Raw genomic sequence first — 17,918 nt, forward strand, 5'->3', positions numbered from 1 at the left:
AAAGTACACAGTAGAAGAAAAAGGGAAAAAAATTGATTTAAAAAAAAAAAAAAAAAACCTCCGCACACCGGAGCTCTTATCACTAGTCCCAAGAAATTACTCTGGTATTTGCACCTTTTTTGGCGGGAGATTCTGGTCAATCCTCTGGGACCGATTCCGATTCTCTGTTCGTCTCCAGAAAATCGCATTGACTCATACCCTACCTACTCCTCTAAGAGTCATCCAATTCATCTCCCTCCGGATTCTCTTCTCTCCTCCCGTCTGTTTCTTGTTCTCTCCCAATTCCTCCTTGATTGCTTCCTGTACCTCAGGCCCAAGGCCACCAGTCCTTCCTAATTCCTCTCTAGTCCTCCCCTGTCAATTGGGTGTGTGACACAAAGCGGGAGAGTAGGGATTACGGAGTAGAAAATCATCGCCTTGGTGGTCAATTGACTCGCATATTGCACTAAATAGTCTTCTATATCTATTATCTTTTCCTTAGCGCAGTGCGCAATGGTCCTCGCCGCTCGTTGCGGGCAGGCTACGTCCTCCATTCTGCGTCAGCGATGTCTGACTGAAAGCCGCCGTTCCGCTTTCGCTTTGCGCCCCTTCTCCGCTCAGACTACGGCCCGGTCGACGGCGTCGGGTCTGCGATTGCAGCAGAAGGTTGCGTCGCCATTGCGATCTCAACAGCTCCGTTCCTTCTCCAGTGCCCTTCGTCGCTTGGCCTCTCAGGCAAACAACCCTCCCTCTGCCGACAGCTACCTTGCCAGCGGAGTTGTCAAGCCCGGTAGCAATCTGGTCGATGTCAAGAAGGTCCTTGTCATTGGTAGTGGTGGTTTGAGTATTGGACAGGCTGGAGAGTTCGACTATTCTGGTAGGTTGCAATTTGGCTCGTATTTCTGCGCGTGGTATCCAAAAGCAGCGTTGATTGTGGATTCCACTATAAGCGAAATGCCATCATGGACGGGAACGAAAAGAAACACAACAAAAAAGGGCCAGAAAAAGCCGTTCAGCACTGAAGATTCAAGTGACTAACATTACATTCTTCAATAATCACAGGTTCTCAGGCCCTCAAGGCTCTCAAGGAGGCCGGTGTCAAGTCCGTCCTGATCAATCCCAACATCGCGACTATCCAAACCGATCACAAGCTCGCCGATGAGGTGTACTATCTCCCCGTTACCCCCGAATATGTGACTCACGTTATTGAGCGAGAACGCCCCGACGGCATCTTCCTGTCGTTCGGTGGTCAGACTGCCCTGAACCTTGGTGTACAAATGAACCGCATGGGCATCTTTGAGCGCTACGGTGTCAGAGTTCTGGGAACAAGCATCAGGACCCTCGAGACTAGTGAGGACCGTGACCTGTTCGCCCAGGCTCTGAAGGAGATCAACATCCCCATTGCCGAGTCCATCGCCGTCAACACTGTTGACGAGGCTCTGAAGGCCGCCGAATCAGTTGGCTACCCTATCATTGTCCGTTCGGCTTACGCGCTTGGAGGTCTGGGTTCCGGTTTCGCTGAGAATCCTGAGGAGCTGAAGAATTTGGCTTCTCGTTCCCTGACCCTTGCTCCCCAGATCCTGGTCGAGAAGTCCCTCAAGGGCTGGAAGGAGGTCGAGTACGAAGTCGTCCGTGATGCCGCCAACAACTGTATCACTGTCTGCAACATGGAGAACTTTGACCCCCTGGGTATCCATACCGGTGACAGTATTGTCGTTGCTCCCAGTCAGACCCTTTCTGATGAAGAGTACCACATGCTCCGTACCGCTGCCATCAAGATCGTCCGCCACCTCGGTGTTGTTGGTGAATGTAACGTGCAGTACGCTCTGCAACCTGATGGACTTGACTATCGTGTCATTGAAGTCAATGCACGTCTCTCTCGTTCGTCTGCTCTGGCTTCCAAGGCTACCGGTTACCCTCTGGCCTACACTGCTGCGAAGATTGGCCTGGGACACACTCTCCCTGAACTTCCCAATGCGGTTACCAAGACCACTACCGCCAACTTTGAGCCTAGTCTCGACTACATTGTCACCAAGATTCCCCGGTGGGATCTGAGCAAGTTCCAGCACGTCAAGCGGGACATTGGCAGTGCCATGAAGTCTGTCGGTGAGGTCATGGCCATCGGTCGTACCTTTGAGGAGTCGTTCCAGAAGGCTATTCGCCAGGTCGATCCTCGCTTCGTAGGTTTCCAGGGTGACAAATTTGAGAACCTGGATGAGGCCCTGAAGAACCCCACTGATCGCCGCTGGTTGGCCGTTGGTCAGGCTATGCTTCACGAGAACTATTCGGTTGACAAGGTTCACGAGCTGACCAAAATCGACAAGTGGTTCCTCTACAAGCTCCAGAACATTGTCGATTGCAACAATGAACTCAAGGAGATTGGCAGCCTGTTTGGCATCCAGAAGGAGATGATGCTGAAGGCCAAGAAACTTGGTTTCTCTGACAAGCAGATCGCTCTCCTCGTTGGTTCCACCGAGGATGATGTCCGCGCTCGCCGAAAGAGCTTCGGCATCCGACCCTGGGTCAAGAAGATTGATACTCTGGCCGCTGAGTTCCCCGCTGATACCAACTACCTCTACACCACCTATAACGCTACCTCCCACGACGTCACTTTCGATGACCACGGCATCATCATTCTGGGAAGTGGTGTCTACCGTATTGGAAGCTCTGTCGAGTTCGATTGGTGTGCGGTCAACGCCACCCTGTCTCTGAGGAACATGGGCAAGAAGACTGTTATGATCAACTACAACCCTGAGACATACTCCACCGACTTCGACACCGCTGACAAGCTCTACTTTGAGGAACTCAGCTACGAGCGTGTCATGGATATCTACGAACTCGAGAGTGCCAGCGGTGTTGTCGTGTCCGTCGGTGGTCAGCTGCCCCAGAACATCGCCCTCCGCTTGCAGGAGACTGGCGGTGCCCACGTTCTTGGTACCGATCCTCAGGATATCGACAAAGCTGAGGACAGACACAAGTTCTCTCAGATCCTGGACAGCATCGGTGTGGATCAGCCTGCTTGGAAAGAGCTCACGTCGGTTGCCGAGGCCGAGCGCTTCGCTGAGTCTGTCGGTTACCCTGTCTTGGTCCGTCCCAGTTACGTCTTGTCTGGTGCTGCCATGAGTGTTATCTACAGTGGTGACGAGCTCAAGGAGAAGCTTCTCAACGCCAGCGCTGTCTCTCCCGATCACCCCGTCGTCATCACCAAGTTCATCGAGGGTGCTCAGGAGATTGATATCGATGCTGTTGCCTCCAACGGCAAGCTCCTCCTGCACGCCGTCAGCGAGCATGTCGAGCCCGCTGGGGTGCACTCTGGCGATGCTACTCTGGTCCTCCCTCCTGCTTCTCTGGATGAGAAGGTCATGGGTCGTGTCAAGGAGATTGCTGAGAAGGTTGCCAAGGCCTGGAATATCACCGGTCCCTTCAACATGCAGATCATCAAGGCCGACCAGGAAGGTGCTGAGCCCCAGCTGAAGGTCATCGAGTGCAACCTTCGTGCCTCTCGTTCCTTCCCCTTCGTCAGCAAGGTCCTGGGAACCAATTTCATCGACGTTGCTACCAAAGCTCTTGTTGGCCGCGATGTGCCTGAGCCCGTGGATCTCATGACTGAGAAGCGTGACTACCTCGCTACGAAGGTGCCCCAGTTCAGCTGGACTCGTCTTGCCGGTGCCGATCCTTTCCTCGGTGTTGAGATGGCCAGCACCGGTGAGATTGCTTGCTTCGGCAAGGATCTGGTTGAGGCCTACTGGGCTTCTCTCCAGTCCACCATGAACTTCCGCGTGCCCGAGCCCGGCGAGGGTATCCTGCTCGGCGGTGACATCAACAACCCTGCTTTGGCTCAGATTGTTGACTACCTCAACCCTCTCGGCTACAAGTTCTTTGCTGCTAGCCCTGAGGTCCAGGCTCACCTACAGTCCGCTACCAAGGACAAGGTCTCCGTGCAGGTGATCGAGTTCCCCAAGGAGGACAAGAGAGCTCTCCGTGAGGTGTTCCAGAAGTACGACATTCGCGGTTGCTTCAACCTTGCCAAGACACGTGGCAAGACCCTCCTGGATGAGGACTATGTTATGAGACGTAACGCCGTTGACTTCGGCGTCCCTCTGTTCATGGAGACCAAGGTATGTGGCAGTTCACTTCCTTCAACCACGTGCACCTGTATCATGTGTACTAATCGTCTATATTAGACCGCTCTTCTCTTCGCTCAGGCCATGAACGCTAAGCTCCCCCGTCCCGACGGCATTCCCCGTGAGGTCCGGAGCTGGTCAGAGTTCGCTGGCCGCAAGCTGGTGTAAATCCGAATATCGACGATCTCTTCAAAACTATGGGGAAAAAAAGGGGAAAGTCATGTTCTGTTTATAGATCTAATCGGTTTGGCTTATGCTCTCTTTTCAGGCAAACAAACAGCCCGTCCTGTTTGGCGTAGAGGATCCGGCTTCGTGTTGATAGAATTTGTGGTCTTAGTCTGGACCTGGCATGAGGATCATGGCCATGCTACGGTGTTCCATTTCCTCTTTCTTGCGTTGTTATATTTACATGGGGTTTCGAGTAGGCAGGCTATGTGCTTGAGCGAAAAGAATCTGATCTGTATTTTAGTTTCATTCATTACCTAGCCTGATCAGCCTGCATGTGCTGATTCAAGGTGTATGTATTCTTAGTTATTTCGGCTTTTCTCAATATCAACACTGCAATGACTTGCATCAGTGTACCACAGTGTGAACACGTGATATCGGTTCCGGTTGATTCTGTTTTGCTGATATTTGCCTTGTCTCTCAGAAACTACAAGTCGGCACATATCATCAGAGCATCCGGAATCGAACCAGAAGAATTGGGTGCCGAGAAAGGATCCTCGATTGAAATGTTCTAGGTTAACGAAACTAGAATTCTCGCCAAATCATATGACCGACCATCGTAATGGCCTCTGGATCTCAAATCTACGGAGTAAAGTCTGAGTAACTAAAACTGTCCGCAACTTGTCAAGAATATCAGACGACCTAGAAATGGCATCGACAACAAGCTTGCAACGGGGCAGCCGCAAAGTACCTGAAGATATCCTAAACGAGGATATTCTCGGGCGTCTGCTCGACCAAACCATCACCAGCACGGATCCCAACCAGGACAATGAGAACATTACGGAAGGGGGATTCGAGAACCCAATCCCTTCAGTCTACACAAGAGGCTATCCTTCCCCGTCGCCGGGCGCCGGAACAGGGATTTTTGCTGCGACGAATATCCCGGTCGGAGGGACCGTCATGCTCATCCAGAGGCCGTTCGTGGCAGTCCTGGATACTGAGCGGTTGCAGGATACCTGCTCCGGATGCCTGGGGCAGCATCATTGCAACAGGGATGTCAACGTCGAGTTAAAAGCTTGTACGGGGTGTCGGGTCGTGAAGTATTGTAATAAGGTTAGCTGGAGCCTACCACATACCTTTTCCATCCTTACTGAGCTCGCGTCACACTAACTGGATATAGACCTGCCAAGCGAAAGACTGGAAGTTCGTTCACTCGTTCGAGTGTCGGGTCTACAAGGAGTTGATGCCCCGAGTGCTCCCAAGCAATGCCAGGGCTATTCTTCGGATGATCCTGCGCAGTGAGCGCGGCAAGTATCCAAAGGAGGAGCTGGAGCTTTTCCGCAAACTGGAGAGTCACATGGCAGAAATCCAAGCGCAGAACTGGGAACAGTGGCAGCGGATATCTTTGACGGCGAAGGCCGTGAAGAAGTACTCTGGATGCGCTCTGGATGAAGAAATGCTATGTCACTATGGTGCCAAAGTGAGTTTGGCTGCACCTTTCGCTTTTCTGTGTCAGTGTTCTGACGGGAGAGCTGATTTGATTACGTTGCAAAGCTGGAATTAAACTCGTTCAACTTTCACAGCCCCTTAGCTGATCGTCTGGGGTTCTACCTGCACCCGTACGCGGCTTTGATTAATCACAGTTGCGACTACAATTCCGTCGTCGGCTCAGATGGCGACGCCCTCTACGTCAAGGCCCTCCGCCCAATTCGGAAAGGCGAGGAGATACTCGTATCGTACATCGACGCCACGAACCCATATAAAATCCGCCAGACAGAGCTCTTGGAGCGATACTACTTCAAATGCCGATGTCCCAAGTGCGGGAAAGGCACAAACACACGCGAAGACCGCTTCCTCGGCGAACCGCACGACCTCTCTGTCCTGGAAGACGCCGAGAACGCCGCAATGAATGTTTTAAACCGGATCGGTAGTTCACGGTTGAGCCCATTAGAGGCCGCCGGTGAGATTAAACGAGCCATGAAGAACCTACACAGAACCTCTGCGTGGCCGATCACCCGCCAGCCGATGGTCGCCCTGCGAGACGAGCTGATCGTCTGTCTTCTTTCAGAGGACAAACCTTATGAGGCATACGTGCACGCCGCGATCCGCTTCCGGCTTGTTGATCCCATTGTGTATCCTGAACTGGGACACCCGACTCGACAGATGCATGCGTGGGTGTTTGCGATGCTCGCCAATGAGCTGAAGCTGCAGGGGGTGCCGTCGCTTGGCGGCAAGAAGGATTCGTCTGCGGTGTGCTCGGCGATCTGGCAGTCTGTTCTCTTTTATCTCATGAATGAACTCGAAGTGAGTCCTGCTGTGCCGACGCTGAAGAAAATCATTAGGAGGGCGTTTGCAGAGGGGCCGGTACAGATGTACAACCATGGCTTGAGACGGAGTCCTGGCGAGTTGATCCATTCCATGAGCAAAGCATGGAGGGAGCTCGATGAAATCATTTATGAGACATTGGAGAAGGAGAGGGCTTGAATCTTGAGACCGAGGAAATTGTAGCAAGTTCAGTTGTGCCCTGGGTTTTGGGTCAGCATCCGTCCCAGCCTTTACATTGAGTCAAGGCTCAAATGGACAGATGACTTAGGATCTCTGTGCCCGTCAAGGTTTGTAAGACAGAAAGCAGGAAAGCCGGCCGAATGGGCAGATCAATAACAATTAAGCATTGACCACAAGAGCGAATATCTACAAAACTGGTAACGGCGTGCCTACGGATATAGACGGAAGAATTCGACTTCGTAAATTAGACTTCCATTCCTAACTATCCTTAGTGAAAGGAACAGGTGAAAGTCTCCCGCCTCCGCGGAAGCAGAACGGAGGGGCAAAACTTCATCATCATAGCCTTGACGATCCCGCTTGGTCTTTGGTTCGTTCGTGTTTCATGGCGACAAGATCTTTATATTGAGATGCAAACAGCTGACCCGCACTTGACATACAAGTTTGATGAATCCCAATGGACGCAAATGGTATCCATCCCTTTTTTGTTCTCCCAGCACATCCGTACGCCCGATCCTCCACGCAACACTCCAGAAAGTTTTTCTTCTTTACTTGAGGGGAATGAAACGAGAAGAGTGGGTGGCACCGATACCGGGACGACCGTGCTTGACGGGCTTGCTGTATTGTTGTTAGAATCGTTTGAGATATCACAAGGGGGACGCAAGGGACCATACTATGTGATGGAGAATTCACCAAGGTAGTGGCCAACCATCTCGGGCTTGACCTCAATCTGGTTGAACTCCTTTCCGGAGTAGATACCGATGACGCTGCCGATCATCTCAGGGACAATGATCATGTCACGCAGGTGGGTCTTGACGAGCTCGGGCTTCTCGTTGGGCTTGGCCTCCTGCTTGGCCTTGCGGAGCTTCTTGATCAGGCCCATGGGCTTGCGCTTCAGACCACGGTTGAACCTGCGGCGGGCGCGGGCGTGCACGACATCGCGGAGCTGTTCGGAGGAGAGGTCGAGGAGCCTGTAGCACATTCCAAGTCAGACACCGGTTCCTTCACGTGTTCTCCAATCTGTCCCTGTATCTCAACTCCAGACTCCGACAAGGATGACCTATGCAAAGATGGTACAATTGATGACCTCGCTCGTTCGGAGTCGGGTGGTTGGCAGGTGACAAGAATGGATGGATGAAAGATTGCTGAACATACTGGTCGAGGTCAATTCCGCGGTAGGTGAACTTGCGGAATTGTCTTCTCTTCTTGATCTCTGTTCGGCGAAAAGCGTCTGTCAGCGTGTCTATCCTAACCCTTGTGTGTGTGTGTGTGTGTGTGGTTGTCTGTGTTGTCCGTAGCCGTATCCCTCAGGTCGCTCTTATGCACCAAGATCCTTCTCCATTCATCAATTCTTCCCAGTATTCCATCACGAAAAACCTCCCAACACCTCGCGCTCTTCTGTGGCATGGTGGGGATTAAAAGAAAGGGTGCCCTGCGACAACGTACCGGCAGCCTCCTCGGCGTTCTGCAAGCAAAGATTTCACATTAGCTTCCCTCGAACCCAGTATTGAAGACCATATGTATCCTGGAATAACACTCACGTATTCGGTGTCAGCCATTTTTGCGAATGTTCCTCTCAGGTCGCTTTCCGAACGTTACTCGAAAAGCGAAGGGAATATGGTTGTCGTGTTGTGTCTTGTCGCTGAAGGACCTTCGTCGGGGCTAGTCTTGTGCCTACGCTTCAGGTTGCGAGGTGGGCCGGAGGGCTCGTCTAAGCGACCGCACTAGGTCAAACCCTAATCCACTAGTACCGATTGGGATCCCTTTCAGTCTCCGCATTCGACCTGATTTTTCAGGCATCTAGATCGTTACATGATAATGTTCAGACTGCGTATTTGACTTGAGATGTACGGAGTATGCTTAAAAGCTGACATCCAAGAATTGTGTTGCGAAGTGGATCATTTTGAAAATAGCATATTGCGATTCGCGTTCAACTATTTTCTTCCGCAACACTTACTCATACTTATATGCTTCGATATAATTGAGCTTACATGCACAAGGCTATGTCGAACATGAACGTGAACGTGAATTAGTGGAGGGTCACAAAATCTGTATTGGCCTAAAAGCTCTTTCCAGCTCTTATATGCATCTCGTAACTGCATCCGAAAAGCCTGAGTGCACACAGGCTGATCGGTACCAATGGGCGAGTTTACTCCCCATACTGAAAACAACTGCCAGATTTCTGCTCCCCCACCAAACCTCATGAACCTTGCTGCGTTTGTATATATCAACGCGCTTAGTCGAAAAGACCGAAGCCCATGTCCTCGTCGGACTCCTCCTTCTCCTCCTCCTTCTTCTCCTCAGCGGCAGGAGCAGCAGCACCACCGGCAGCGGCACCGGCAGCGGCAGGAGCAGCGGCGGCAGCACCACCGGAGGGAACGGAAGCGAGCTTGGTGGAACCCTCGGCGATGAGCTGTTGTAGAGTTCGATGTCAGCGCCAGTCCAAAATTCCCAGTCTGTAATCTTCGAGCTGTAGTTACTAACCTCCTGGAGGTCCTTGCCCTCGAGCTCAGCAATGAGCTTGTTCAGGCGCTCCTCATCGGCATCAATGCCAACGGAAGAGAGGACGGCCTTGACATCCTCAGAGGACGGGGAGGTGTTGCCAGCAAGGGCGAGGAGGAGGTAAGCGGCGAGGTGCTTCATTTTGAATCTGTGAAGCCCCTGTTAGAGAACATTTCGAGATGCGACAATGGTAACACTGATAGGAAATTTACCAAGCAAGAGCACGTACCGATGTTATTGAGATATATCGAACACGAGAATCAATCGATTTAACCGCAAGTTGGGCGGAGACTGAAACGTCGAGTTCGCTGGGAGATTTAGCGAAGTGGTTAGGGAAAGTAAGAATTAGAGAATTGAACCATCAAAATATCGAGAAAAGTGCGGTGCGGCTGGTGGGTGTGGCTAGTACAATCAAAACCGCCTAAGCTAAGCGAGTGTCTGTGGCGCATATGTCTCCCTTAAAACTTCCAAAAGTGACCGAGAGGCGTCCACGTGACTATCTGCTTCTAGAAGAACAGGATGGCGTCTGGCAACAACATTACGACTCTTCTTCTGCTCTCTCGTTCAGACGCCATCACTATGTGCTAGGTTTCGCATCGGCACAGAGGGGTAAACAACACACATTCATTCCTTGAGCCCTCTCCTTTCCTCAATCTCGCAGCTCATGAAGTCATGAAGTTACCTCGTCAAACTAACCACCGACGGTGAACCTACCCTTATCAGTGCTCCTATCACGTTATCCAGTGACTCAGTTGCTGAAGCTCTTTCGTGTACCTTAGCGGTCACCATGAGTGTTAGTCTTCCTCCCCGTTGTAGTATCTGACATGTGTAACACTTTGGCAGTTTCTTGACTCCGTTCTCTCGTCTATTGAGACGGGTAGACCAGCTCCCATCGCTCCTCCTCCTCCAGTTCGGACGCCCGCGCCACCTGTTTCGTCCTCAAATGTTGGATCTCGGGCATACAAGCCTACTAATGGACTTGGTAGCAATGCTACCGGGCAGGGGAATGTTGCTGCGGGAGTGAAAAGGAAAGCAGAGGATCAGTTGCGTCGACCGCAGAAACCTGAGTCTGAAGCATCGGCCAAGCCATCGGCAGGCAAACCCGTTAATGCTTCTATTACTTCAAAGTCTCGCCCAGTCGCCGCTTCGTCTTCTGCCAAGTCTACGCACGGAAATACTGCAACCGCTGCTCAGAAACCGCCTCAGATCTCCTCGAAGCCCCCTCCTAAAGGATCATATGCTGATCTCATGATGAAAGCGAAGGAACTACAGACGAAAGCTCCAGCTCAAGTGGGCATGTTCAAACATCAACCGGTAGCCAAGGAGAAGCTCAGCAAAGCGGAACGCAAAAGACGAGCTTTGGAGGCGCAGATAAAAGAGAAAGAGTCACGGCTGGCCAAGAAGCCCGGCACTGTTTCTGGCAGAGCAACCGGAACAAAATCTGGTGATGGGAAACTTGCCAGAAAACGGGAACACGAGGAATTAACCTACAAGGGCACAGCGAGACCGTCGCAGACCCCAACGCAGCTGGAGTACCGGGGAACAGCCGGCTTGCCAAGTCGACGCAGCTCACAAGAACCGAAAGCACAGTCTCGTGCTAGCAAGCGCGCTAGAATGAATGAGTATCTGGCAACAGATGAAGAAGACGAAGGAGACGATTACGATGAGTACTACTCCGCATCATCCGACATGGAAGCTGGCTACGATGATGTAGAGGAGGAAGAAGCTGCTGCATTAGCAGCTGCGAAGAAAGAGGACGAGGAGGAATTGCGCGCTGAGCTTGCAGCCAAGCAGGAAAAGCTAGAACGACGAAAGAAACTTGCAGCATTGGCTGCTAAGAGTCGATCCTGAGCTCAGCCGTCGCCTTCGTTCGGCGATTCATTCTTTTTGAAAAGCAAATTTCCTAATTCAATGCATACGGAGCATCAACGAGGAATACCCCGTGGCTACATTATACATACGAACCATATCGTTTCCTTTGTCCATATTCACTAGTCCCTCACTCCTGGTCTAGTCTCTTCTTTTGTCACGTTTGATTTCTTCATGGCGTTCAATATATTTGTGTTTCTACTTGGCATCAGCGAGCGAGCGTCAGGGTGTCAATAGAGGGTGGGTTACTCGTCTTTTTCTTACTGGCTGGTTCGATTTTACCTGGTTCATGCGGTTTACTTGCAGAGAGCGGGCGTCATTCTTACATATTTATCCCCCCTTTTTCTGTTCCCTGCTAGAGAGATAAAATATGACATTTTCTGTGGTCCATGGCCAAATGAAACCGATTTATCAACTGTTTGTACTGGGCAATTGGAGCTGCTGGTTGCCCCACTTGTTAGGCGGTGACATCACCGGCCCGCATTCCGGCTTGCCTCCATATTCAAGTATCACTTAGATCGAGCTCCTTCTCATGCGAAAGAGAAGTTCATCCGTCCTTGGATTCATGTAGTGGTCATTCCTCGGGATTTCGTAACAGACTCAAACATGGAACCGGTGCATGTATCGACCTCCTCGAAGGTCCTGTTCAAAAAAGTGCGCAAGATTGTGCCTCCGTTGCTGGAGAAGTTCCACAAGGGTAAGCTCAATTTGGCTGAGAAGTGACAGAATGATTTCTCCTAGAAGAACAATAGCTGACGAGAAAAGGTCAACATGGACGCGTGGCTGTCATCGGAGGCTCTTTAGAGTATGTGGAATGGCTCCCTGCACAACTGTTAGAGACAGTATTCATAAACATAAAAGCTACACAGGGGCTCCATACTTCTCTTCAATGGCATCAGCTCGATTAGGTATGTCATCAAAGTAGCATAGCTGACCACCTGGTATTGGTTGATTAACTATGATGCAGGATGTGACATGGTTAGTTTGACGAGTCTTTGTCGCGGCTCCAGCATGATGATTTCTAACCAGGGATAGAGCCATGTTATTTGTGAGAAATCTGCAGCTACGGTTTGTAACTACCTAAGTCCTAGTATATTTGAAATGTCCGGACTGATGTAGCTTGCCAGGTTATCAAGTCCTACTCCCCGAATCTGATGGTACATCCATTGCTTCCGAGTACCGACTCGGTTAGCAACCCCGGTAGCATTGATGCTCGCGCACTTGCAAGCCCTATTGTGTCCATGCTATCCCGGCTGCATGCGTTAGTAATCGGTCCCGGTCTAGGTCGTGATGGAGTGACTCTCAAAGTGGTCACCGAAGTTATGAAAGAGGCGCGGTCCCGCTCGATACCCTTTGTTCTAGACGCTGATGGTCTCCTTCTTGTGACGGAGGATCCCAACCTGGTCAAAGGCTACAAGGACTGTATCTTGACACCCAATGTCAACGAATTCAGCCGATTGGCTAAGGCGCTGGGCATTGAGGTTCCCAGTCAGGCACAGATTGCAGCCCAGACTGATGAAAGCGACAAGACCAGCAAAGAATCGCAGGCTTGCGAGCAACTTTCACAGGCCTTGGGCGGTGTGACAATTATCCAGAAAGGACCGCATGATGTAATTTCAAACGGTGTGACGACCCTGATCTCGGACTTGAAAGGAGGCTTGAAGCGCAGTGGGGGCCAAGGAGATACACTCACAGGATCTCTTGGGACACTGCTGGCTTGGAGAGCTGCTTACCATAACAAATCATGGGACTCCGGCGAGCAAGAGAACCCGAAAGAAGCGCAGTCTAAGCAGGATGTGTTGGCTGAGCTTGAGTCAGAGAACAAGAGAATGTCCCCAGCGACAACCCTACTACTGGTTGCATGGGCTGGCAGTGGCATCACTCGTGAATGTTCTCGGCGGGCGTTCAATGCCAAGGGCAGGAGCCTGCAGGCTAGCGATCTTACTGACGAAGTTCATGAAAGCTTCTTGGAATTGATTGGGGAACCGGAAGCTTCCAGGACCCATCTGTAGGCTGTTCGCCGTCTGGAACTTGTGCATATCCAGCCTGCGAGTCTGCTAGTCATGAAACCGATACCTGGCCCGAGTTTTCTTCGCGATGATAGGATCCTTTGGGGATCAAATGACCTAGCTTTTGCAACGAAAGACGGCCGATTTCAATAGTTGAGCCAAAGAATAAACTGAGCATGATGCATAAATCTACTCTCCTTCCTAAAAATAGCCAACGCTGTAGATTTTAGTTGAAGAGTTTCCTGCGTGCGCTTATTCGATGCATCTCTTGGATCTGACATATGTGTCTTGAGATTCTTTTCTTGACCTCGCCTATAGTTGATTTCCATTCGCCAAGTTCTATGGACGCATCTTTCTCTGCTATTCTAGGGTGCCTTCCATCGCATCTCACCAAGTGTCGCTCGAAATCAAACAGGAGATTCTTCTACTCACCTGGTCATGCGTTCTATCCATTTCTACACTGAGTACAAGATGGTTCAGCTGCTAAATATGGCTCGAACACTTCCAATCACAGATGACAGCACACACTCTGACCAAGCCATCTCAGATGAGGCTCCCTTGGTTTCGATGACTGTTTCTGACCGATATCTCTGCGTTTCATTTGCCGGGCTGGACTCGGTACGTCAGATGCATTTGCGGGGGAATATTTGGCCACTTACCTCAATGTTCCAGATCTCGTATTGCTACTACCAATCCGAAGATGCCATGACTTGACACACGCCCAGTCACCTTCAGCCGGGAGGACTTCCAAACTACGACGGCTGTCACCTAAACCTGTCCGCTGTGCGATTGAGAGACATGTCTCAGAGCCTCTTCTTTGTTGCCTTTTGTGCCTTCACCACCTAATGACGTGGGTTTCGGAGAGGAGATGCCGTCTGGATGACTTGCGCAGTGTCTCACGGCCATCAATGGCCTTACTCGCAGTTGCATGTTTGTGTCCATGTATGTGTCCATGTGTGGAATACTCGATCTTTTACCGAACGATGCAAAGGTATATAAAGAGGGTGAGGATACTCGATCTACACCCCATCTCTTCTCAAGCATCGAGATATCTTTCCGACAAAGCAAGCATCAAAACACTCTTCCAACCTACCAACCATTCCTCAATACCTTCTGAACTACCTTTCAAACATCCACGACAACAGCCACCAAGATGAAGAACCTCTCCATCCTCACCTCTCTCCTCCTCGCCTCCGCCTCCCTCGTCTTCTCCTCCAGTATTCCCCCCAAGTGCGGAACCTGCAACCCGCTCTCCGGCGAGAACCACTGCGACATTACCACCTCCTGCATCAACACAGGCACTCGCTTCCATTGCGCCTGCCGTGCCGGTTACAAGGCCTCGAAGGACAACCACGACGTCAGCAAACAGTTCCGTTTGAATGTCCCCAACTACCAGTTCCTGGTCTTCACCCCCGAAAGCACCGAGTGCAACACCCTCTGTGACAACCCCTACGGCGCAAGCCCGGACTTGTGCGCTGAGATTCCTATCCAAGACAAGTGCGCTATTTGATGGGGACTGTCGTGAGGCGTGCTTCTTGTGCTGAGACTGGCTTAATTGCTGGAATGAGAGTTCTACGGCGACATTCCTTTGTGAATCTGCTTGTTTTGTGTCTAGTATCGTGCAAGACTCGTATATATCATTCCTTACCAATGTGAATACTGCTAGCCTAGTCCTTAGGCTAGAATCTTGTCATAAGGCTTACGTTAGTCAATCAGAAGTAGTCATGCATTGTTCTTATCCCAGGAGCCTTAAAATAATGTAGCATACGCCATAACACCATTCGCCGAAAGATCTACCTTCGAACGTGCGTAATCCCATGCTCTTGCTCATATGAAGAACAATAACAAACCCCTACCAAAACGACTGAACAATGATCGAGACTTAACTGAGGAGTCAGCAGACTACAGTGATTACTTTTTGCCAGTCTAAACTGCAACCGTTTGCTGGCCTATTATATGTCCATTGCCTCATCGCCTCCGAGATCCAAGAAAATGAGGCGAGTTCCGTTGTTAACGACTTGCCAAACCTGCAAAGGAACAAAGACATTAGTAAGAGCCACCAAGGACTATTCAAGCTGACAACACGTACATTAAGCTCTTCGTATTCGTCGATCGCCATTGTGAGCTGATCCTCTGTGAAGCCTTTGGCAAGAACGCGTTCCCTAATCCTTCTCATGCTAAGTTCACCCTCTTCACCGTCCCCAACAGCGGCAGCACCGCTCTCGCGCATACCGCGAATGAGATTGTAGATCTTGCTACTGGGGCTCTGGTCTATGCCGGAATGACCGTCATTGGCCAGTGATGCTTTGCTGACCTCGATAAGACGCAAAGCCTCATCGACATCCTCCCTGATGACCTCTTCGCTGAAGCGAAGACGGGCAAGAGCTTGCGAGAGACGAACGACACCAAGCAAAGTACGGGGAGTCACATGAGAGAATTGCTTCTTGCTGGCTTCGTCGCTCTTTTGTTGCTTCCTCATTCGCACGTAAGCTCCGACCATGTAATCGGAAACTGACGAGGGCACGACAGGCCGATATGTGCGCGCCTTAGCGATGTACTGACGGACTTCATTTGGTGTGAACAAGACTCCGGCATCGTCGACCTCGGGGTGTTTGTTGTGCATGTGGACGTACGCGACGTGGTTGGCTAATTCCTCATCGGCTTCCCGCTGTGGAGTGTCTAGGATGAGGAACATGACGTCGAAACGCGAGAGCAATGCGGCGGGAAGGTTGATGTTCTCCACTGGAGAGATTCGCGGGTTGTACCGTCCATAGAGAGGATTGGCTGCAGCCAGGATGGAGGTACGGGCGTTCAGGGTTGTTGTGATGCCAGCCTTGGAAATGGAGATGGTTTGTTGCTCCATCACTTCATGGATAGCAGTCCGATCGGCATCGTCCATCTTGTCGAACTCATCGATACAGCAAATGCCATTGTCCGCCAAAACCAGGGCTCCTCCCTCCAGCACCATCTCATCCGTTACAGGGTCTCTCATAACAGCAGCAGTAAGACCAACTCCACTGCTACCTCGTCCAGTAGTGTATACGCCTCGTGGAGCAACCTTGGCAATATATTTCAGCAATTGCGATTTGGCGACACCAGGATCACCCATCAGGCAGATATTGATGTCACCACGGATATGCATGCCGTCGCCCATTTCCTTTGTCACACCTCCAATAAGTAGAAGAAGCAAGGCTTTCTTCACGTCAAGATGGCCGTAAATCTCGGGAGCGATGGAACGAGACAGGTACTCGTACATATTTCCAGACTTTTGGTACTGTTCAATCTTTCGGAGCGTCCGGCTGTCCATCGTCAGATCATTGTACGACTTCTTGTGATGTGTGATATGCTGAGCTTCCAAGTATGTGTCGGTCAAGAGGCCGGCACGGATGGCCCTGAACCCGGTGTAAGGTGTGGGAAGGAAGATGCCCGCGACGTCGACAACATCTCCAGGGTTGAGTTGTCGTGTCAGGCTCCCATGGCAGTGAATGGTTAGTGTTCGTGGAATGTGACCAACAGGAACCTGATCTGCCATTTCTTGGATCTTGACCTCCTGGAAGGGAACGAATTTCGAAGCACGAGTGGAAAGAAACAATTGTCCCTTCGAGTTGTTCTGCTTGCACTCTTCAGACAAGCACTCAGTCATAGGCAGAAATTGTTTTGTGGTAACTGGCTGAAACACTTCGCATCCACACCGATCGCAAGTATAGGCGTTGATCTGGACTGATGGTTTGACGTCCGAGACACGAGTTGTAATACCGCGAACCGTGATCAGACTACCCAGGTGCTCTGCTCGCACATTACGGACTGCGAGAGCCTTGGAGTACCGGTCGCTGCTCGACCCAGACGGAGTAAGAGGCTTGAAATTGAGTGTGTATCGACGAGTCAACTCGGGAGGAAACATCGAGGGAGCCGCAGCCGCATCCATATCGGCCTCCGCAGCCATTGCCATAGCCTCATTCCGCTTTTCACGTTGCGACATGATGACATCGAGAACATCGTCCTTGAAGCTGTAGGCTGTTAGATGGAAACTTCAGGGAACAGACCACTCAACATACGTGATTTCCTTCGTTTCTTTCGGCATAACAGCATCGACTGCATCAGAGAAAACATCGATGTAACGCTTAGTATTCCGTTGTATGGACTCCACGAGCTTCAAATCTGTGTCCTCTGGTAGGGATTTTTCGAACTAGTTCACAGGATTAGGTACTGCCTCACAATCTAGATATCCTAGAGTCTTACTGTAGCCAAGTCATCCAATTCAATCAGAACGTTTGACCGTTCCCGATCTGCTATGTCCTGCAGGATCTGCATGTACTTGAGCTTTGGTTCTCGACGCCCGCGACGTGCTCTTGTCCCTTGTTGTCCGTTCTCATTTTCCACATCGTCCATGAAGTCATATTCATCGCTGGTAGCATCTCCGTCGATGTGGAGATCTTCAATCGCCTCGGTTGCAGCAGCTTCGGAAGCTGATTCGAATGTTTTGAAATGCTGCAAAAAGTCTTTGAAGGCGTTGAGTTGCGCCGCATAGTCGACTGGCGGTGGGTACTGAACGAGAGCCATCGTGAGGCAATGGAGCAAGCCAATTCAATTGGGACTTGACCTGGCAAGGTAGTGCAGTTGGCGACAGGATCAGATTTCCACTGATCAGAGCAAGAAGAAACCGAGGACTCAAGTGAGGGTTGGCTGGTGGCTTAGTGTACTTCATTAGTGGATCTTTTGGCGCCCGTAACTTTTTGGTGCAAAACACGTCGCGACGCGAAAGAGACGC

The 17,918-nt window shown here is 51.0% G+C and overlaps 8 protein-coding genes across 8 annotated transcripts; 5 read left to right on the plus strand and 3 right to left on the minus strand.

Moving 5' to 3' along the window:
* The first annotated feature begins 85 nt into the window (after positions 1-85).
* Positions 86-4,696, plus strand: AFUA_2G10070 (carbamoyl-phosphate synthase (glutamine-hydrolyzing) CPA2). The gene is made up of 3 exons (XM_750247.2): positions 86-856; positions 1,042-4,097; positions 4,164-4,696. Exons 1-3 carry the CDS (start codon positions 493-495, stop codon positions 4,269-4,271), a joined length of 3,528 nt encoding a protein of 1,175 aa, XP_755340.1. The 5' UTR covers positions 86-492; the 3' UTR covers positions 4,272-4,696.
* Positions 4,697-4,752: 56 nt separating this feature from the next.
* On the plus strand, positions 4,753-6,969 carry AFUA_2G10080 (S-adenosylmethionine-dependent methyltransferase). Its single transcript, XM_750248.2, has 3 exons — positions 4,753-5,381; positions 5,449-5,748; positions 5,823-6,969. Exons 1-3 carry the CDS (start codon positions 4,977-4,979, stop codon positions 6,750-6,752), a joined length of 1,635 nt encoding a protein of 544 aa, XP_755341.1. The 5' UTR covers positions 4,753-4,976; the 3' UTR covers positions 6,753-6,969.
* A 12-nt stretch (positions 6,970-6,981) lies between these two features.
* On the minus strand, positions 6,982-8,444 carry AFUA_2G10090 (40S ribosomal protein uS19). Its single transcript, XM_750249.3, has 5 exons — positions 8,312-8,444; positions 8,217-8,235; positions 7,926-7,983; positions 7,445-7,741; positions 6,982-7,388 (listed from the first exon to the last, which is right to left on the minus strand). Exons 1-5 carry the CDS (start codon positions 8,327-8,329, stop codon positions 7,319-7,321), a joined length of 462 nt encoding a protein of 153 aa, XP_755342.2. The 5' UTR covers positions 8,330-8,444; the 3' UTR covers positions 6,982-7,318.
* Positions 8,445-8,501: 57 nt separating this feature from the next.
* aspf8 (ribosomal protein P2) lies at positions 8,502-9,685 on the minus strand. Its single transcript, XM_750250.2, has 3 exons — positions 9,502-9,685; positions 9,255-9,420; positions 8,502-9,183 (listed from the first exon to the last, which is right to left on the minus strand). The coding sequence occupies exons 2-3, from the start codon at positions 9,411-9,413 to the stop codon at positions 9,007-9,009; spliced, it is 336 nt and encodes a 111-aa protein (XP_755343.1). The 5' UTR covers positions 9,414-9,420; positions 9,502-9,685; the 3' UTR covers positions 8,502-9,006.
* Positions 9,686-10,059: 374 nt separating this feature from the next.
* Positions 10,060-11,619, plus strand: AFUA_2G10110 (uncharacterized protein; the record flags this gene model as incomplete). The annotated part of the gene is made up of 2 exons (XM_077804145.1): positions 10,060-10,065; positions 10,116-11,619. 2 exons carry the CDS (start codon positions 10,060-10,062, stop codon positions 11,121-11,123), a joined length of 1,014 nt encoding a protein of 337 aa, XP_077660308.1. The 3' UTR covers positions 11,124-11,619.
* A 34-nt stretch (positions 11,620-11,653) lies between these two features.
* Positions 11,654-13,370, plus strand: AFUA_2G10120 (ATP-dependent (S)-NAD(P)H-hydrate dehydratase). Its single transcript, XM_077804146.1, has 6 exons — positions 11,654-11,838; positions 11,907-11,946; positions 12,003-12,049; positions 12,109-12,119; positions 12,177-12,209; positions 12,269-13,370. Exons 1-6 carry the CDS (start codon positions 11,748-11,750, stop codon positions 13,151-13,153), a joined length of 1,107 nt encoding a protein of 368 aa, XP_077660309.1. The 5' UTR covers positions 11,654-11,747; the 3' UTR covers positions 13,154-13,370.
* A 299-nt stretch (positions 13,371-13,669) lies between these two features.
* On the plus strand, positions 13,670-14,818 carry AFUA_2G10130 (putative adhesin). The gene is made up of 3 exons (XM_750253.2): positions 13,670-13,768; positions 13,823-14,092; positions 14,142-14,818. The coding sequence occupies exon 3, from the start codon at positions 14,304-14,306 to the stop codon at positions 14,658-14,660; it is 357 nt and encodes a 118-aa protein (XP_755346.1). The 5' UTR covers positions 13,670-13,768; positions 13,823-14,092; positions 14,142-14,303; the 3' UTR covers positions 14,661-14,818.
* A 12-nt stretch (positions 14,819-14,830) lies between these two features.
* On the minus strand, positions 14,831-17,874 carry AFUA_2G10140 (DNA replication licensing factor MCM7). The gene is made up of 4 exons (XM_077804147.1): positions 17,390-17,874; positions 17,206-17,336; positions 15,240-17,157; positions 14,831-15,177 (listed from the first exon to the last, which is right to left on the minus strand). Exons 1-4 carry the CDS (start codon positions 17,708-17,710, stop codon positions 15,103-15,105), a joined length of 2,445 nt encoding a protein of 814 aa, XP_077660310.1. The 5' UTR covers positions 17,711-17,874; the 3' UTR covers positions 14,831-15,102.
* Between the last annotated feature and the right edge of the window lie 44 nt (positions 17,875-17,918).

The sequence above is a fragment of the Aspergillus fumigatus genome, chromosome 2, assembly GCF_000002655.1.
Source record: "Aspergillus fumigatus Af293 chromosome 2, whole genome shotgun sequence".
Classification (NCBI taxonomy): Eukaryota; Fungi; Ascomycota; class Eurotiomycetes; order Eurotiales; family Aspergillaceae; genus Aspergillus; species Aspergillus fumigatus.

Excerpts from the sequence above, each read along its gene's own strand:
- AFUA_2G10070 (XM_750247.2), top strand. The coding sequence starts at position 493 with ATGGTCCTCGCCGCTCGTTGCGGGCAGGCTACGTCCTCCATTCTGCGT. Across the intron at positions 857-1,041 it reads TGGAGAGTTCGACTATTCTG|GTTCTCAGGCCCTCAAGGCT; the intron begins GTAGGTTGCAAT and ends CAATAATCACAG. Across the intron at positions 4,098-4,163 it reads CTCTGTTCATGGAGACCAAG|ACCGCTCTTCTCTTCGCTCA; the intron begins GTATGTGGCAGT and ends CGTCTATATTAG.
- AFUA_2G10080 (XM_750248.2), top strand. The coding sequence starts at position 4,977 with ATGGCATCGACAACAAGCTTGCAACGGGGCAGCCGCAAAGTACCTGAA. Across the intron at positions 5,382-5,448 it reads TCGTGAAGTATTGTAATAAG|ACCTGCCAAGCGAAAGACTG; the intron begins GTTAGCTGGAGC and ends AACTGGATATAG. Across the intron at positions 5,749-5,822 it reads TATGTCACTATGGTGCCAAA|CTGGAATTAAACTCGTTCAA; the intron begins GTGAGTTTGGCT and ends TACGTTGCAAAG.
- AFUA_2G10090 (XM_750249.3), bottom strand. Across the intron at positions 7,742-7,925 it reads CGCGGAATTGACCTCGACCA|GCTCCTCGACCTCTCCTCCG; the intron begins GTATGTTCAGCA and ends AATGTGCTACAG. Across the intron at positions 7,389-7,444 it reads GGTGAATTCTCCATCACATA|CAAGCCCGTCAAGCACGGTC; the intron begins GTATGGTCCCTT and ends ACAACAATACAG.
- aspf8 (XM_750250.2), bottom strand. The coding sequence starts at position 9,413 with ATGAAGCACCTCGCCGCTTACCTCCTCCTCGCCCTTGCTGGCAACACC. Across the intron at positions 9,184-9,254 it reads AGGGCAAGGACCTCCAGGAG|CTCATCGCCGAGGGTTCCAC; the intron begins GTTAGTAACTAC and ends ACTCTACAACAG.
- AFUA_2G10120 (XM_077804146.1), top strand. The coding sequence starts at position 11,748 with ATGGAACCGGTGCATGTATCGACCTCCTCGAAGGTCCTGTTCAAAAAA. Across the intron at positions 11,839-11,906 it reads GCTGGAGAAGTTCCACAAGG|GTCAACATGGACGCGTGGCT; the intron begins GTAAGCTCAATT and ends TGACGAGAAAAG. Across the intron at positions 11,947-12,002 it reads GTCATCGGAGGCTCTTTAGA|CTACACAGGGGCTCCATACT; the intron begins GTATGTGGAATG and ends TAAACATAAAAG.
- AFUA_2G10130 (XM_750253.2), top strand. The coding sequence starts at position 14,304 with ATGAAGAACCTCTCCATCCTCACCTCTCTCCTCCTCGCCTCCGCCTCC.
- AFUA_2G10140 (XM_077804147.1), bottom strand. The coding sequence starts at position 17,710 with ATGGCTCTCGTTCAGTACCCACCGCCAGTCGACTATGCGGCGCAACTC. Across the intron at positions 17,158-17,205 it reads AAAGAAACGAAGGAAATCAC|CTTCAAGGACGATGTTCTCG; the intron begins GTATGTTGAGTG and ends AACAGCCTACAG. Across the intron at positions 15,178-15,239 it reads ACGAATACGAAGAGCTTAAT|GTTTGGCAAGTCGTTAACAA; the intron begins GTACGTGTTGTC and ends GTTCCTTTGCAG.